Source organism: Manduca sexta, chromosome 7 (genome assembly GCF_014839805.1).
Source record: "Manduca sexta isolate Smith_Timp_Sample1 chromosome 7, JHU_Msex_v1.0, whole genome shotgun sequence".
Classification (NCBI taxonomy): domain Eukaryota; kingdom Metazoa; phylum Arthropoda; class Insecta; order Lepidoptera; family Sphingidae; genus Manduca; species Manduca sexta.
Genome location: NC_051121.1, coordinates 4021588 through 4041411, shown reverse-complemented (window position 1 = coordinate 4041411; position 19824 = coordinate 4021588). Strand labels below are relative to the sequence as shown.

The 19824-nt window shown below is 34.6% G+C and overlaps 2 protein-coding genes across 4 annotated transcripts in view; both read left to right on the top strand.

Moving 5' to 3' along the window:
- Positions 1 to 6272, top strand: part of LOC115452242 (malignant T-cell-amplified sequence 1 homolog) — a 49399-nt gene extending 43127 nt beyond the window's left edge. The window contains exons 1-5 of one of the 3 annotated variants that reach the window (XM_037447712.1): positions 322 to 389; positions 2493 to 2645; positions 3224 to 3324; positions 5429 to 5630; positions 6107 to 6272. In XM_037447712.1, coding sequence (XP_037303609.1) covers positions 337 to 389; positions 2493 to 2645; positions 3224 to 3324; positions 5429 to 5630; positions 6107 to 6188 — 591 coding nt within the window. In that variant the 5' untranslated portion in view covers positions 322 to 336 and the 3' untranslated portion in view covers positions 6189 to 6272. Of the gene's footprint in view, positions 1 to 321; positions 390 to 2180; positions 2204 to 2492; positions 2646 to 3223; positions 3325 to 5428; positions 5631 to 6106 lie in introns of those variants that run through there. The other 2 variants (XM_037447713.1, XM_030180709.2) reach the window with 2 other exon arrangements.
- A 1759-nt stretch (positions 6273 to 8031) lies between these two features.
- Positions 8032 to 19267, top strand: LOC115447737 (electron transfer flavoprotein-ubiquinone oxidoreductase, mitochondrial). Its single transcript, XM_037447711.1, has 15 exons — positions 8032 to 8129; positions 8496 to 8600; positions 9533 to 9645; positions 10028 to 10226; positions 11032 to 11123; positions 11447 to 11606; positions 11926 to 12038; positions 13104 to 13323; positions 13888 to 14043; positions 14227 to 14351; positions 14786 to 14903; positions 15432 to 15539; positions 16241 to 16354; positions 16649 to 16723; positions 17065 to 19267. The coding sequence occupies exons 1-15, from the start codon at positions 8096 to 8098 to the stop codon at positions 17151 to 17153; spliced, it is 1821 nt and encodes a 606-aa protein (XP_037303608.1). The 5' UTR covers positions 8032 to 8095; the 3' UTR covers positions 17154 to 19267.
- Positions 19268 to 19824: the final 557 nt, after the last annotated feature.

Here is a 19824-nt window from a genome sequence, read left to right as displayed (position 1 = left end):
ATGTTTATCTGCGGTATTGGCTAATTAGATTCTAATTGGTCAGACCCGGCGATGGACTTTGGCCAGCGTCCGGGTTAATGATTGAAGTACTCGTTAGTGCATTGTTTTGTTAGTTACAACTATAACGGTGATTAACAAACGTGACAAATTGATTAAAATACTATGAAAATATTATAGTATTACGTTAGATTGCCTCAGTGGTTTAGTTGTTACGGCACGACTGCAGTGCTGAGGTTTCGGGTCCGATCCCTAGGTCGGGTTTTACTACTCAATCAGCTTGGATTTTTTGGAGTCCTGATATGGGACAGGCTCGCCCCATATCATAATGGGAAGTAGATGCACCAGTTGCACCTCAGCTTAATCCTTCGGCATGGCATTACTGTGTATATGTGCGTTGGTATGCATATTTATTTAAAAATGAAATTAATATTTTCGATTATAAAAAGTTTCATAATGAGTCTGTACCACAATTTTCATCGTAACTGTTTTTGTTAATGCAATAAATCTCAATTTCAACTGTGTCAAATTATGTAAGACTGTAATCCAAAATTCACACAATGAGATGTCGGTCATAGTAAATGACCTATAGCTTAAAACTCTCGAACGATGCGATCGAATTCCAGTCTAAATAGAAATCGTATTTCAAACAAGTGACGTCGAATACCTTTGAAGTGTTTTTCGATATGCAATTTATTCTCGATGGAGTTTTTATCGATTGCTTTCCAAGTAAATACATTAGTGCAGTAGTGAGTTTTGCAAGTGTTATGAAGCGAATTTAGAACACTTCTAATGAGCGAAATACCAAATAAAGTGCTTTGGAACTTTTTTGCAAAGCATCACTTTACAAAGTGTATATTTTAGGTCTTCGTATTAAAAGTCTTTGTTCAATAATTGTGGCTTCGTTTATTATTTCTTTTCTTGAATTCTTATTGCAATTATGTACGTATTTTTCATACAGTCACCACCTTAACTGAATTATAAAGCCGTGCAAGGCACTGAATTTCGTCCATCCTAAGCAATTGTCAAAAAGATGTCCAAACTTATAATGGTCAATATATTTTGACTATGCTCGTTTATTTGTGAACTATTCTTAATTTTAAACAGTACGCTCAAAACATCAATTTCTGCGTACGTATCCAATGCTAGTTGTCTCGTCTTGAGAGCTCATCTCTAATTTTGTTTATTTATCATACCATCTGCCACAGGATGTTCAGTTTTCAATACGTCGCCAGGTCTCCACACCGTTTTATTTTTAATAATTCGCTCCCGGAATAAAGTTCTGCATACGTACCCAATGTTAGTTACTGTAGCAACGGTAACTGGGCCGGTGCAGTGGCCCGGTGACCTCACGAATTGCGGTGCAAGCGTTCGTCCTGATCGGTGTGCAAATAATTGCGACTAACGCGACGTAAGACCGCGAGCGGTAAGATTTGGTAAACATCGCGATTATACGTCGACTTTCTCGCTTAATGTCGATAAATGTTTGCGAGTTAATTGTGAAATTTATACGGTTATGGATTACGTTCTTATTATTTAATTTGTGGAGCCATAGTATTCAGTGGCGAAAGATGAAAATTTCCAAAAGGCAACCCGACACAACATATAGTTACTAATATGCATAAAGATGATTTGAAAATCGTTCTGATGATAATTAGATTCTTTTTAAAGGGAAGCCGATAGGAATCAATTTATATGGACGCTTCACCACTGATAGTTTTTCTTATGTTACATTCATTTAAATGTACAAAGTTTATCTTGTCGAAGTAGTTAGTTTTATCTTAAGATCCGTTTCACCTCGTATTATACGCGCAGATTGTAACAGGTGCAATAGATTTGTACGTGTACGGTGTACTGTAACTTATATTAATTACTTATTTATCGATCTACCCAAGCGACCTATAAACATAACTACTTCATATGTAAGTCGCGATTACCTTTACCCTTACTATTGAAGGCTAAAAACGCACAATGTGTTAAGTAATTGTGAACAAATCCTTACTAAAGTTTCGTTACGTGCGTGCAGTATGAATATATTAAGGCAATGTGATTATGACATTCAATATGTGTAACATGGCCGCTTGTTACTATTTGCTAACTTGCAATATCGTGGTGGGTAGTCACAACTCAATTGCTATAATACTTTTAATATTTTAAAAGTAGTTTTTTTTTTAATTTTTATGGCGAACTTGTTTGAAATGGACATGTAGGGTTGAAATTGTTCAACATAATATTATGTGTGCATATTTAACCATATGAGATTATTGAAGTAACAAAAAGATACTGAATGATATTATCACGTTAAGTACAAGATTGCGTTGGTGCAAAGTAAAACCACAGTCATCCTAGTGTTTAAAATTATTTCCTATCTCTCAATAAATAATTTGCAATATTTTGTCTTTCTCTCGCAGATTAATTAGGTGTCCATCATTGGATACTTACAAAAAAATTATAAATTCAATTATTAATAAGTAAAATGTTTCATCTTATTCCAGATTCGACGAGAAGGAAAGCATATCCGGCGTGCAGCAGCTGAAGTCGTCGGTGCAGAAGGGCATCCGGGCGCGCCTGCTGGAACTCTACCCACACCTCGACAACTACATCGATCAAATACTTCCTAAGAAGGATACTTTCCGCATCGTCAAATGGTTGGTTGAGTTATTTAGACAATTTAATGTATTGTCGTGAAGAGGGACTGCGTGATGGTAAGAAACCGCCTGTAACCACTAGTAACACCACTCAAAATTATGTCAAAGTGTACTGCGCTTCTAATTTTGAGACATTAATTGTGAATTATTGTAATGCTCGGTGGCCAGTATTATACTAAACACAATGCCTATCAAACCGGAACATAAAAGCTGCGTAAGCGCACACTGTTGCTTGGCGGTAGAAATAGATGGTGATGTAGAACTAGATAATGGTGGTGGTGCTTTGTCAAACTCTTATATATGAATAGCCTTCTCCCAAATATGTGATGATTTTTTTTGATTTGAGGTGTTTTTTGACGGTTTGGCGGTTATAGGTCTTTGTACATTAGTGATTGTAAATGGATATAAGACCCTCGGATTGTATTTATTAAAGTCTTCCTTCAAGCCAAAAGTGTTCTACTAGACTCTTGTCCGAACAAGTGGTACGGTGCACAATTTTTTTTCTTTATTAGGTCGACAAAACTGGTTACAAACACTAAACATTCGTAAATTATAATCTCTTTCTTCCTGGTTTCCAGTCACGACCACATCGAGATCATGGTGAACAGTGCTGGCGAGCTGCTTTTCTTCCGTCATCGGGAGGGACCGTGGATGCCTACATTGCGACTCCTTCATAAGTGTTAGTAAATATTACTATTTTTTTATTGAAATTCCAAGTATCACTTATGGCTATGTTTGCAGGAGACAGTATTTTTAAGTGATGAAAAGGAGAAAGGATGAGTTTTTGGAATTTCATGGTCTAAGAATGTTGCTCTTTTTGTTTACGATGTTAATTTATTTGAACGTTTCCCATTGCACATAGGAACAACGTAATTTGGTCACTTTGGAGTCTAAAGAAGTTGATCGTAATACAAACCAGTGCAGTTCATAGATGCTTACTAATAACAAGCATAATACATGGCATTGAGTAGTCATATAATTTAATTGTATAATAAAGGAGTGACATAAAATAATTGTTCTGTTTCTTAGAAATTAATTTTCCTTAATGTATTTGTTCATTTATTATTACAATGGTAACCACACAATGCATAATATACCTTAGTTGGTGCATATAGAATTTAAAATATTATTTTTTACGTATCTATTCACTGCGATTTTATTCTGTAAATTGTAGGAATTTTATTTATTTTTGGATTATTTACTAAAACAATGGAGATATTACATTTTGGCGCTTAATGATTGTAATTTAAATTCGTTATTTAGTTTAGAAACAATTTATCTCATAGCTGTGAAAATTATGATATTATGAATTGAATTTAAAGTTGTTTAATTTATTTGAGTTGTGTTAATAACACTATTTTAATTTCTATAGCGCTTTTAACATGTAGCTTTAATAGAACATTGACCGGTCATATTTTTGAAAATATTTAAGCTATGTTAAAACCTGCATCGAGAGGTTCTAGGCGTGTTTACAATCAGTCCATGCTATGTATAGACGCGTTTTCCGATTAGAATAAAGACTTTTAACACGCTTACAAATAACTTTAAGCCATATATTTATTGAATGGTATGTAATGAAACACGAGATAATTTTTACTTTGATTTATTCTACGTAAAAATGGTGCTTATAAATACTAAAGTCGTAAGTGATGTAGGCATGACTTATCTAATTACCTGAAATTATTCACGTAGGATAAATAACTTCAAAGATTAAGATTGGGGCTATTTATTAAATTCTGAAGATAGAGTACTATAATATTATATAGTGACATATTGACCTTGCGTTAATAAATAAAACCACATACTCACCTCTGGTAGCATTGTGCTAAAAATTATCCATGAATAACGAATATTTTCACCAAAAATTCCGTTTATAGTTTTGTGATTTTTTGATCATTTTAAAGTTTAGTGTGAATATGGTTTATGCGTGAGTGTAGCCATTTGTGAATAATAGTGTCACGTTGTTGTTGTGACGAATTCTCTTACAGTTGTAGTAGTGGCATTAGGGCGTGTATAATTAAAATTCCTTGTCATTGATATTTATTTTGTTGGAAACTTATATTTTTTTAATTTACATCAACCATTAAAGTTACTGATTGTAAAATGTTATTTTGAAGAAGACAAGTATGTATGTGGTATCATTTAGTAACGCAATGTGAAAATGACCCTGTATGGTTCAGACTGAACGCAAAGAAGTAATTTGGCAGCTTTCATGAACAGACGTCTTTCCCGCGCGCAAATATTTTTCAAACTGCACTGAACATACCACCGGTTGGCCTGGATATTAATATTATGATCTTAATGTTAACTCCTATATGGAGGCACCTTGTACAGTCAGCCACAAAAGTATACATAAAAAAACTATAAATCTACACAATAATTTTAATCGGTTGCTTTTTCTTTACCTAAAATATACTATATCAACGGGTGAAAGGCTAATTGACTTAAACAGTTTTTTTGCGACACTAAGTTTCATACATATTTAAAATCAGCACTCTTTTCTGATCTTTTACATTTGTTAAATTTTTTGGAAAATAAATGTCGCTAAGTCAATTCGCCTTTCAATCGCAGATATGAAGTTTTTTTAGTGAAGAAAAAACAATTGTTAATACGGACATTAAAGTTTAAAGGCGTTTTGAAATTTTGCATATGATCAACTACTTTTTAACCGACTTCAAAAAAAAGGTGGAGGTTATCAATTCGACGTGATTTTTTTTTTTTTGTGACTAACTAGACATAAGAAAACAAATTACGCGACATCTAATACTACTTATTTGTTCCAGATCCCTTCTTCCTGCCCATGCAGCAAGTGGACAAAGGCGCGATACGTTTCGTGCTGAGCGGCGCGAACATCATGTGCCCCGGCCTGACGTCCGCCAACGCGCGCATGTCCACCGTCGACAAGGGGCAGGTGGTCGCCGTCATGGCGGAGGGCAAGGAACACGCACTCGCCATAGGGACCACCGTGTTGTCCACTGACGACATGTACGTATAATTTGTGACTGCCTGGTGTAGTTGTAATGCGTACGCGGTATGAGTACGACTATCGTGCTGTGGTCCGGGGTTCGAATTATGGGTCGGACCAAAATATAATTGTGACTGAGTCCCATTTAAAAAATGACAGTCTGTATATTATTTAGTTATGATGCAGTAGGACAACCCTGTTAGAACCTTTATGTTGTAATAGACAAATGGATTATTATATTACAGCTATTCTTTCTTCTTTCTATCTATATCTATGGTGTAGATCTCCGGCTCAACACTTTTTTATGGGTTGATGTCACTTTTTAATAGAAAGCCAACGTGAAGTAGACTAAGTGAGATTTTTAAAGCCCTGACGCAATTAGAGACTAATATATTTACAGTTTAGGTCTATTTAGGCTTACGGTTGAATTTAAAAGACTCGATATATAAAAATGTTTTTTACCTATAAATTTTGATATATATTTTTTTATTTACAGAGCAAAGATTAACAAAGGAGTAGGCATAGAGAACTGCCACTATCTCAACGATGGCTTGTGGCAGATGAAACCAGTGAAGTAATTTCCACTCAGCCAGATCGCAGCACTTTCGTTTACTTTAATTTATTTCTTAAGTATTTTTAAATAAACTATACGTACATACGAAGTTTGTTATTAATTTCCTTTGAGACGGGTAGCTGTTGCTGCATCTTATAATATTGATAAATAATAATCCTGTTATTATAATTCAGGGTAATTTTTTCTAGTAAGCATGAATGGCGCAATCCGAAACTATGAGGAATAATGAAAAATTATATAAGGAGTCTCGTCGTCCAAAGGAGCGAGAATCCAATGATATAGTTTTCTATATCACTGGGTTTTAAACGAATCCATATAAGAATAAATAGAAATGTAGCCTGTAGACTTTCAAAACAAAAAACAACAGTTTGATTTCATCAATCGATAGTGTCTAGAATCAAAATCTCGGTCTTCTTTGAGCATTTTTTAATATTTTAATAGTTTTGGATTTTGCCATCCATGTCTACGTTAAAAGTTCATATATATAAGTATCCAGCCTAAATTTTCCTAAGATATAAAACTCCGTTTGGAGAATCCAGTCAGATTTACAATCTAACGCCTGACATTACACTAACGAGGTGTTTAATAAATTTATTGCTGGAATATACGTATATTTCCTAAAAATTGAACGTAAATTCCGAATCTCACCCCCTATGACATTATGGGACGGAACACTCTTGGCGAAAAGTAGCCCTGGATGGACCTCTACCTTTAGGAATAAAGATGTGTAGTGTATTATCGCAGAATAACTAAACATATTTGCATGAAAGGCAAATAAATACCGTATCTTAAATTATCTCAGGAAAGGTCTCACATTAGCTTAGACTCCAGCAACATTTCATATTTACCCCTTTTGAGTAGGACATTAATCTGATAAATATCAGATAGAGTAATTTTGACATAGTTTTACCCTGTTATTATTATTTGTTCTAACAATAAAAACCTTTTTTTTCTTTCTTCTTTCTTTCTCCTTCTTTACTAAATGAAACCACAAACATCTTCTTGAAAATAATACCACAATATGTTACTGGAATCAAAGATGTAAAATAAAAAAAGGGTAATTTACAAACAAAATAAATATCAATAAAAAGTAATTTTAATTTTACGCTCCCTGATGCCAGTACTACTACTCCAAGAGAATTCGTCCGAAATATTCTCACGCACACTCCATACTTTTACTAAACTACAAAGTGATCAACAAATCATAAAAGTAAAAGTGGTATTTTTTGTAAAAACATTCGTTATTCATGGATGAGTTTTGGCACAATGTTAGCAGAACTCGAGACGAGTATAATATGATTTCTTTTATTCAATGCAATAACAAAATGACTCTACATATAATAAGTAATAACCTTCCATAGTATCTTTGAGCTATAAGTAGTCTGTGCTTAGTACTTACATAAAATTAAACAGTGGATAGAATCGTTTCATTTTTAGACATCCCACGTAAAAATGCTTGTAACGATTTCGTAATACAGGTTTCACTATAATATTAAAGAAAAAACTCCAGGACACAAAGAAAAAGGCAAGTATGAGTCGCTAATACAATAATAATTTATGTAGTATTCAATATTTTACGATAATAATATAATGTGTACTAGATCACTCATTGCAAATTGCGTAGGTAAAAGAAACATAATAACATATTTGAATTTTACCGCTTTCATCAAGTGACCTAACAGCCAGTGCGCACTAATAAAATTTAAAACAGTTTAGTAATTAGAGAATTCGAATTTAGAATATTATTATTTAGTGTTACTTCATAGTAATACACTTAAATAATAAAAGATTTATATATTTTAGCACATATATATAAAACATAGAATAAAACAATGTAGCGTCATTGAACTATGTGCCCTCAATAATATTCTTAGGTGAACTCAATAAAATGGAACGTAAGTTATTAGAAAAATGGCGGCGGCGATTGTTAGTTCGGCTCGACAGGGTAAATAAAAAACTTTTTAAACAAATACTGAAATAAAATCGGTGCCTATTTTGTGTTTTTTACTACTTAAAAATGTGATCTGAATTTGGGATAGTGATATCGTTACATCGTTAAAGTTAAAAGGTTGTTTTGTGGCACGTCATATAATCAGCTGTTCCGAAGTTAACTTTTAATTGTTTTTGATTGCTGAACAAAAATTATGCGTTTACTTCCTTAATCACTGCTTAAACTCCTAGAAAAGTGACCTAGAAAGTATTTTTAACTTAACGTTGCGTAATTAAAGGCCAAATATATCAAGTTCAAAGTTCACGTTGGCAAGCATTTGTTTTGATTTGTTAATAAATGTTTATTGTGGAATATTTTCAGTGGGGAGGCTAACAAACGCTGGAAGGAGACTTTATTCAGATGTTTATCCAAAAATAACCACACATTACACAATATATCCTAGAGATAAAGATCCGAGATGGAAAGGTAAGTGATAACCTTGTGTTATATCTACCAAATTATTTTACGTCATAATGATAGATTAATTAACTTAACGATGTTATCGTGGTTTAAAATATTATTAATTTGTTGCTATACTTGATTGAATGCCAAATTAAAATATATAACAAAACTTTCATCATGGAAGACAATTAAGTCAGTAGCCAAAAATGTTTATGTGCCATTGTTGACTTACTTTATGTAAGAAATGAGAGAAAATCCAATTAGTATTTTTGCAGCAATTCAGATTTGTATTCATGGGGCAGCATTAGTTATCCAAGTAACATTTAGCAGACAACATTATCTTTGTAAAGCTAAATAGAATGTACACTGGATACATGAATATAGGCTAGGTGTCGTGTAATATCTGCAATCCAAATCAACTAAAAAAATTGCATATGGCTTAAAAAAGGAGATAACGGATATGAAGGATAGACAGGATTATTTTATTAAATCAAATGATTAATTGGTATGTTGTTGAGATATTCTTTCAACAATTATTTGGAAAAAGATACATATAAAATATTATCATGATTAACAAATACCTTTTGGTCTATAATAAATTTTCCACTACCTCTAAACATGTTATTACTATTTTTTATATCAGTATTTTTAAAGTCCACAGATAGAGTAGAAATTACAATAATAAAGCTAAAAACAAAGCCATGCAGCCCACTATACTGTGGTTTGGCAACTATATAGTGAGCTGCATGGCATGGAAAATATAATTTAGCAATCTGCAGAAAATTAAAGCTTGTAGTGGATACATTTTGTTAAAGATATATTTAATTCTTAAGTGTTCACAAGCTATGGTTAGTTTACACTAAGGGTCCGCCCAACGAAGGAGATTGGGAGATCCAGGTTTACAATCCATTACTTATTATATTTAACCATATGAAACAAATCTCATACCTTTTCAGAGGTAAACATGGAACGTATGGCCGAGGAGACAGACATCCTCATCATAGGTGGTGGGCCTGCTGGCATGGCAGCAGCTATCAGAGCTCGACAAATTGCAGAAGAAAAGGGGGCTGTAAGTTATCATATAAAAATAGAGCTGATTTCATGATATGATTTTATAATGTAATATTTTTATTACTAGCATTTTATTTGATAACAGTAGTGTCAAAGTATTCAAAACATTGCATATCTGTGATGTAAATAGCAAAGTCCAACAGCTAGTCAATAAAACAATATTCTGAAGTGATTCTGATGCAACACTCAACATCTATTAAAAAAAAAAAACATTCATTTAAAAGAAATAGGGTGCCTATTGGTGTGCCTAATGTCATCCAAAATGCTTTAGAAGTTTTTGCATTTACATTTCACATAAATAAATATATTTACCAAATTTTCATATTTAAAAATTATAAGATTTAGATTATAAGATGAAGTAACATTAAATTATATTACAGGAAGTAAGGGTTACACTTCTAGAGAAAGCCGCAGAAACAGGTGGTCACATTCTGTCAGGCGCGTGCGTGGACCCCATAGCCCTCAATGAACTGATCCCAGACTGGAAAGATAAGGGAGCACCTGTCAACACCGAGGTGACTTCTGATAAGTTCGGTCTACTCACCAAGAGCGGAAGGATACCCATACCTGTATTCCCTGGTGAGTAAAGTTTTACAGTACCACTGTTTCCAAAAATCATTGTTTAGTAGCAGTAATGGGCAGGGAAAGAATGGTAAAAGGCTCTTTTACATTGCTATTGACGGTTCTCACTCCTTTGTGAGTGAATATACAATTATTACTTTGGGGAATAAATTGAACATTTTTTGTTTATAAAAAAGGAAGTTTTGTGAAAGGTGAAAAGACAATCTTATCGCTTCCAATGATATCATTTAGGTAACTTTAAAGATAGTAGTTGCTGTGCTAATGCCTAGTTTTTGATGTTTTGTCAATGCTTATCTACATAACAATCAAGATGAATATTAGGAAACCTGCAAAGTCTCATTAAGTATGTGTTTGTATGGGCACTGTAGTATGGTAGGTCTTGGCCAACAGCGATGCGTTTTTAAAATATGAATAATTATTATATACCGGCGATAGTACGTCAAATACACTCAAATTTTCGTCGATAGTGCCAAGAGAATTGCTGTCATGAAGTAAACATTGCTACAACCTTGAATCAAATGTTATTGTTTTATGATGGGTGTAGGTATAATAAGTATACTAAATATAACAACAGAAAATCTGACAAAAAGAATATGTTTGCATATTATTTCATACTGAAAAATAAGTAGTAGTTCTGTATGATTTTTGAAACTTTGATATTAAAGATGGAAGGGTGAAGAGAAACATTGTTTTGTAAAAATAGGAAAGATACAACATACATATCTATAATTACTTTTCTCATAGACCATGTTAATGATTCAGTAAAATTACATTCAGTTACGGTCAATGGTATATTTTATAGGTTTACCAAATTACAACCACGGCAACTACGTAGTACGGTTGGGACATCTTGTGAAATGGCTCGGAGAACAGGCGGAGGCAGCAGGTGCTGAGGTAATGCATTAGACCACTATTGAATCTTTTAGCTTTATTGTATTCAAATTAAATTTTAATAAATACTATTTTAATAGAATAAATTTATGTTTTGAAAAAAGATTAACAGGATTCCTAAATTTGTTAAATTTACTGTAAAATAAGTTATAGATACAGGCTGGAATAACTGTGTTGATTTCTGAGGCATAATCGTCACACGTCAATCAACTCTGTATCAGGACACCACTCCATTTATCGTTAGATGTAGTGGGGTTATTTTACTACGTATTTGAAAACAAAAATGCATTTAAATTCCAAGAGTGATGTAATTGGCGTATGTGTAGGTGTGGCCGGGATGCGCAGGCGCAGAGCTCTTGTATCGCGACGACGGCTCACTCAAGGGCGTGGCGACAGGAGACGTGGGTATCGCCAAGGACGGCAGCCCTAAGGACATGTTCGAAAGGGGCATGGAGTTTCATTCCAAAATTACCATATTCGCTGAAGGTATGTTTTACTGTATTTATATATGGCCCGGTATATTTACAGATTGCTCTCAAAGTTAGTGATGCTTTTGTCAGTTTATATTAAAGTTTCTTATTTGATAAGTCAGTGTTACATTTGAAGTTAAGAAGTTTGAGTTTTAGCAATATTTATGGCTGTTATTTTTACAAATTACAGAGTAACTCGCCGTTAGCTTTTGCGGATATAAAATCCTTGAAATTTTTTTTTTCAAATGCTTAGCTACTAGGTATAGATTAAAAAAACCACTGAATTCTATTGATTCCTTTTATGGAGGATTATACTGATTTTCCTTGTTTGTCAGGTTGCCATGGTCACTTAACAAAAATGGTGTCGAGCAAGTACAATCTCAGGGAGAACAGTGAACCTCAATCATACGGCATCGGTCTGAAAGAGTTGTGGGAAGTCAAGCCTGAGGTAAGGTTTGAACTGGAGATCTTACTAATCATCTATCAATATTATAATAAACCACCCTTGTATTATACACTGCCCATTGCTGAGCACAGATCTCCTCTACTCTGAGGGTTTAGTCCAGTATGCTGGTTAAGTGTGAGTTGCCAGATTTCACATACATTATAAATTTTTTTTAGAGAATTCTCAGGTATGTATGTTTCCTCCTGATTTTATTTACAATTAACGTGAATGAGAATTGATAAACAATATACACATTACTTCGAGAAGCCAGAGGTGTGTGTCTTGGGTTTGAACCTGCTGACATAGGTCTCAGCAAGCTGATCAGTTTCCAACTAGGCTATCATGCTCTAATAACAATTATCAATATTGTACAATAATTATCAACATTGTAAAGTAAATATTTATCAATGTTATCAGTGTTTTGTGTTCCAAACTATTTGGCATTGGGTATAAAGATGCAATCATTCACAAACGGTCAATTCTAATCCAACTGATAACTATATGTTAATGTCAAACTTTCTTCTCATTGGTCCTATTTCTGTTGGCTCTGATGGTACTGATTAAGTATTTTATTGGAAATAGCTATAATAATATTAGCAAAAAGGCAGAGCAATGTTAATTAGGTTTAGCTCGCAAGTTCTGTTCTCGCAGAAATTTTCTTATATTACTGTGGAATGGACTGTGGCTATGCCACCAGTATTATTTGAATAACCATTGAATCTACATCGCACATGAGCTAAAAGACAGTCATAACTTAAAATAAAAAAAGACATAAATCATATTATCATATTTTTTTCGTATTATGTATGCCTATGTGTGATTAATACACTTTGTAGTGGAAACTTTGCTAGTTTGTGTTATTTAATGCTACGTAGTTTTAAGATAAATACTACTCTATGTCCCGAATAGGCCTGTTTACAGGTTTCAAGTCAATTTTCTTTGACGGTTAACATATTAAACAGCTAATGCTAAGTGTGATTTTCGTATTTGTTCGGTTTATACATTTGTGATGAGTATCATTCACTCAGATGTTTTGAAACATACCCTAATATTAATAAAAAATTCCAGAACCATAAGCCCGGATTAGTAGAGCACACGATAGGCTGGCCGCTGGACAAGAACACGTATGGAGGCTCCTTCATATATCACCTCAACGTGGAGGAGGGAGAAGCACCCCTTGTGGCGATGGGGTTCGTGGTGGGCCTTGACTACTCCAACCCCTACCTCAGCCCCTTCAGGGAGTTCCAGCGGTTCAAACTGCATCCGTATGTCAAGCCTATGTTGGAGGGTCAGTGGTTTTATTTAATTTTTTAAAAGGTTATGGCAAAGTGACCCTTCTACACATTAAGGAGTAAGGCCTAGAGAGTGGCGACAGACGGGAACTGATAAGATTATCCTACGCCAGTCTAAAATATGGTTGCCTATGTTTGTTTTGTGCATTATTTTATATGAAACAAATAATGAGGCTGTATGGATTAGAAACCTTTGCCTACCCAATAAAAATTGAAAAGAAAAAAAAAATTGAAAATATATAACGTAAAAGAAGCTCATTCGTGGAAACACCGTTACAATTGGTACATAATATTTTAATACATAAGAGTGAGCGCGGAGTGAGAATATTGTGCTTTTCTTTTTTCACGCGCAACTAACTCCTAATGACGTCACGTGCAAGTATTTTGCTTCTTTTGTTAACTGACACTTACTCTTTCAATCACATTTTAAAGCTTTGTAACTTGTTGACATATAGATATAATGTGACGTCAATATTTTGAGAAATTTCAAAAGCCAAAAACAATTAAATGCCCTATTATGCTGGCCTGTTGGAAACATTTGTTTGTATATTTTTGTACAGGTGGATCCCGCGTAGCATACGGCGCGAGAGCATTGGTGGAGGGCGGCTGGCAGTGCCTGCCCAAGGTTGTGTTCCCTGGAGGGGTACTGGCCGGAGATACAGCGGGCTTCCTCAACGTGCCAAGGATCAAGGGCACGCACAACGCCATGAAGAGCGGTTTGTATTGTTTTTTTATACCGCACTGCGAAGTGATCTCACTGCACCTGATGGTAAGTGGAGTGCAGGCCGATTGAATGTCGATGGACGTAGTGAGAAAGACTACACGCGAACGAAGCTGTGAGCAACGCGTAGTCAAAATAAATACTATTCCAATTAATGAACTATAATATTAATCAACAGGTATGTTGGCGGCGGAGACTGCGATGGATCTCATTTTGTCTGGAGAGGCGTCCCACGACACAGGCGTCGTGCCGGAGAAATACGTGGACAAACTCAACGAATCTTATGTCTACAAAGAATTGAAGGTTGGTGATGGTGATAATTTCACTTTACCACCATTTTCAATAAACGATCTCAAGAATTAACCAATCAGAGCAAAGATTTTTTAATTCTTAATAATTAGTTATTTTGATTGATCCATTCTCGGAATCGGATTGAAGATTAAGATTGGGATTGTTTATTGGAATGTATAGTGAATATTCAGGTCAGTCAAGCAGACTGGACGTTACTAATACAAATTAAAGATCCTCTTTTACACTGTTGTAAAATACAGTTGATGTGAAAATTGAAATTGTAATTTTTAATAGTGGAGTGTTGATAGTAATTCAAAATATAATGCAACATTTAATACTAGTGCCATCTGTGGTGTGCCTTCTGCTAACTTCATGATATTTTTTACCATAAAACCGCCGTAAACTCAGGCAAAATCTTGTTACTAATAACCATATGTTTATAACAGCAAGTGCGCAACTGCCGTCCGTCGTTCCACACCAAGCTCGGGCTGTACGGCGGCGTGCTCTACTCCGCCTTCAGCACGCTCGTCAGGGGCAAGGAACCATGGACCTTCAGCCACGGCGGTCAGTATTTATAACCATGTTTACGGTGAGATAACGTTGAAGTTACTTTTTCTTTCGCTCTTCAAATTGTGATAAGAATTAAAGATTAAAGAAGAAAGAAAGAAAAAATTAAAGAAGAAAAAAGATATTCATTTGGAGAGGATTATGAGTTTAGAATCTGTTGTCAAACAATAATTTTAAAGTAATGTGTTTACAGTTCCCTAGTTCATAAAAAACATTGAAATTTTATATTCTCTTTGGTTTGTCATTGACTGTCTCAGTAGCGTAGTTGTATTACGGTACAACTGTAATGCTGAGGTCTCGGGTTCGATCCCCGGAGTGTACAAAATGATATTAGGTTTTTTCTACGCAGTATCAGCCTGAAATTTGGATTTTGTGTTCCATATGGCGATATGCTCGTACCCACCCTATGGGTTGGAATACACACAGCGGAAAGCGTGTGCACTAAATGCGCTTCTGCTTACCCTCTACTCCGGGGATAAAAGGCGTTAATATGTGTGGTTTATTATAACAGTTCTTTTTCTGCAGGAGCCGATCATTCTAAGCTGAAGCCTGCCAAAGAGGCCACACCTATTGAGTACCCGAAGCCAGATGGAGTTATCACCTTTGATCTGTTGTCATCAGTTGCTTTGACCGGTGCGTAATCTATAAAGTAATTAAATATTATGTTACGCGCCGTTCCCCTAGCCGATGACATCGTGCGTTTCCGGAAGTATTCGGCTGCGCGGGCGGGCAGAAGGGAATATATGTCACGCGGCGACTAGTCTATTAGGTATTCTCTCTGGTTGCACTTAGTCAAAAAAATGTGTTAAATTGTATTCTGTAATTATTTTTGCTAATATAATATTTAATACTGTAAAAAGAGCGTTTAACACTTATGTTAAAATAGAGATGAAATTGACTATAGGCCATAAGATTTTTTTAATACAAATACAACTAAATGTGGAGACGAGTTGTATTTTGTGATGGGTAATATTAAGATTGTGTATTAGCACTATCATTATCATGAATATTGGTTACATGGTAGTTTTACAAAACTGTAGTACATACATACCCATCTTCTAGCATAAAAACCTATATCTTTTTTTTTTTGGGTTCGTGGAGAAAGTAGTAGTATGTCATTACTACCGCCCAGTCTTCGCAAGAAAAAATTATTACCTAACCTAACCTAATACTCACCTAGTCCATTGTCCGTTAACTAATAAGCGGCTGCTGGCAGCATTTTGAGAGCGACTTTAATGGGCATGTAATAAAGTCTATTTTTGTTAATTATTTTTTGACAGCCCGACAATACATGGGCTAGCTTGGCTCTTAACCTGTTTAATATTTGTTCTAAGGCACCAACCACGAAGCGGACCAGCCACCTCACCTGACGCTGAAGGACGACACGGTGCCCGTCAAGAGGAATCTCGGAGTGTTCGAAGGACCAGAGGCTAGATTTTGTCCCGCAGGTTCGTAATTCAGCGATAGAATTACAGATTTAAAGTAACGAATTACTACACGCTACACGCTGGGAGCCTAATAATAAAGAATTACTCGTACGTCTCGCTACACGCTGTTTTTTTTTAAATGTCACGCAAGCTTGACGTGTGCGTGCGTCGAAACAACGATCCCGTGCGTTTCAGAGATATTTAAAAAGAAACACTCGACGCGCCGAAATGAGAACCTTTTTGAAAAGCATGAGGAAATATTGGCTTATGGTTTTGGTTCTTATAGTTTTCAATTTGAACCTCTTTATATTTTAGGTGTGTACGAGTTCGTGCCACTAGAGACGGGTGAGGGAGAGCGGCTGCAAATCAACGCACAAAACTGCATACACTGTGAGTTCGCTCTTATTTAGTAACTAATGTCATTACTGATTTATTGAAAACTAGCTATCGTTCGCGGCATCGCATACGTGTACAATATTTTTCGCCACAAGTCTTCACAACGCTAGCGCTAGCGCCATCTACTTAGAAAATATTTGTTATATGTTCCTATTCTTAAGTCGGAGATATATTTTTTGTGTTTTTCAGTTTATCTATCCGAATTGTCGTTTTGAATTTGATTTGAAGTTCTCCCTTTACCACCTTATGGGACGAACATAACACCAAAATGTTTTAATTGCCTCTGCTTACTCCTATAGAGGTAAAAAATATTATAATTGATGTGTATATTGTAGGTAAAACTTGCGACATAAAGGATCCATCGCAGAACATCAACTGGGTCGTGCCGGAGGGCGGCGGCGGTCCCGCCTACAACGGCATGTAAACCCACACACTGCCACACGCTACCACACGACTGATCAGCATCGCAGCTCAAAACTCGGTGATCTACACCCGTTTCCAATAAACGATCCCAATCTCAATCTATCCAAATCTTCAATCCCGATTCCGAGAAAGAACCAATCAAAATAACTCATTTGAATGTAAGTCAAAAATACTTTGTTCTGATTGGTCCATTGTTGATAGATAGAAAAAGCGATTGAGATCGTTTATTGAAAATGGCCATTCGGATATAATTTCGGCTGATTTCATTAAGGCCCAGTCCCCAGCACAACAGCGGAATAACCTTTTTTTTAGAGGTGATCAATTCGAAATTTATAATACATATAAAAGTAAATTTATCATCATATTTCTGCATTATGGTTGTTTAAAATTTTTTGTAATGTGGATACTGTTTCGTAAATTTCGTAATTTTGGTCGTTTAAAATTTAAAAAAGACCTACAACGATTTTTTTAATGAATTATTCTTAAATTTTGAATATTCCCGTCGTCACGTATGGAGCGAAATACTCAAAGCCGTTTGTTCGAGGAGGGGTCGTAATGGCCAATGCCTAAAAACTACTAATAACCGTCGGATCCATTGCGAAAATGAAACAATCAAAATAAAGTTTGACGCATACATTAGTTATTCAAAGTTTAAGATCGATTGTGACATGAGATTATTGTAATATTCGTAATACGGTCCATGAAATAATGTTGTGACTGATGTTGAATTTAGAGTTCATTTTTATTGAACAAATAACTGGTATATTGATTTTGACAGATTATCTCTTAAAAAAAGTCGTTGATTTTAACAGTTTATCGAGAAATCAGACGAAATAAATCTATTAACTTATTTTCAATTATGTGTTCAATAAATATAGCATGTTTAGACAAATTAGTAGATATAATAATAGTAAAGTACTTGTTTATTTTTCGAATTGATATCTTGGTAGATCACCGTTTGTATTCTATAATATTTTTATATGTATTTTGGAGAATTTACTTTATATTGTATACACAATCATGTAAAATAATATGAAATTTACCTATTTTGAGAGATGTTGTGATATTCCTTATCAAGTGTTCAGATTAATGTAATTTTTCCCGTTTTTACCCGAAGTTATATATTATATGTATATATTGTATTGGTAGCTGGAACTGATTTACCCAATAATCATACATATAAAATGACGTCACAATGTATGAATGAAAAACTAAAATAGGACATAGTAGTATAGCAATATAGTCGGTTTTCTTTCAGCAATGTTCCAGACTGAGGTGGTACCTTTTTCTTATAAAGAGCCTGGTTGCTTTTCGTAACTAACGTGAGATTTCTAAAAACGTCTAAAAAGCAAATTAAAAAAAAATGTATATAAAAAAAATTGCCTTGAGACCATGACGGTTAGTCTTGAAATATTATAGTAAAAATTAAACCAAATAAACGCTAAATATGTTTTATACCAATTAAAGTAACATAGGACCTGTTTCATGAAGTCGTAGAATACAAAGTTAAGCTTCCAAATAAATAGTAAACAAAAGGCCAATATACAATACTGTCTTATGGCCTTTTAATAAACGATTCCAATCGTTATTCTATCTGTCTCAAAAATGAACCATTCAGAACAGTTTATTTTGATATGTTTACGAATGAGTTATTTTGATTGGTTCATTCTCGAAATCGGATTAAGGATTGAGATTGGGATCGTTTATTGAAAACGGCTTGACATTCACCTAACATTGTGAAACAGGCACTTAATAGCACGATTTAAGTTTAACTTAACCTTTTATCGGTGGCGATGTGTCTATACAACTTAATTCCTACCGGCTTTCCTTTTAGGTTCATTTACGTTTGTCTTAGTTAATGTTTTTATGAGGCATCAAAGGCTTTTTTTTTGCTTCGGGTTACCTTTCGATTTCTCTCTTCGCCACTGCTTTGTATCGACTTGTAATCAAATCATGTAATCGTATATAATTTTAAATGTAACAGTCTATCTCTAATGGTGCCTATTTTAGTGTTAGGTAATATTTATTGAGTCTGTGTGTTACCGAAACCTCGTGATGTCTTCACATTAGATTAAGTGTTAATTTTATACATAATAAATAAATGTTATTATAGAATTTATTTGTTTTATTTTGTATCTATACCTAATATATAGGCAAATTAATTTTGTGATGGTTAGAGATATAATAATGACAGTTTTTTTTTCACTTAATTATATGACTGTCATTTTATTAAACACTTTAAGGAAGGAAGTATACACTTTTCAATACTTCTGCTGTATTTGTCAAGGGTATCAACTACATGTTATATTTTTAGTGGAGGAAAAATATAAACTGAATCTGTAGCGTAGTTGTATAATGGTACGACTGCAGTGCTGAGGGCTCAGGATCGATTCCCGAGCTTGGTAAGTGATTTTGGGTTTTACTACTGATTAAGCGCCCGGAGCCTGGAATTTGTGCCCGATATGTTCGATAAGCTCACCCCTATCTGATACTACCCCCAATACACACGGCGGACAGTGGGTGCACTTTTGGGCCCCTGAATACCCCTGTGGGGATAAAAGCTGTATGTGCGTGTATGAAAAATATAAACACAATACATCCCACTTTAAATTTCTTACGGGTCATATATAAGAGGTTCTAAAATAGGCATTAAAATTTAACAATTCGCTAGC

Coding starts and splice junctions, on each gene's coding strand:
- LOC115447737 (XM_037447711.1), top strand. CDS start 8,096: ATGGCGGCGGCGATTGTTAGTTCGGCTCGACAGG. Junction 8,601..9,532: donor TAAAGATCCGAGATGGAAAG/GTAAGTGATAAC, acceptor ATACCTTTTCAG/AGGTAAACATGGAACGTATG. Junction 11,124..11,446: donor CGGAGGCAGCAGGTGCTGAG/GTAATGCATTAG, acceptor GCGTATGTGTAG/GTGTGGCCGGGATGCGCAGG.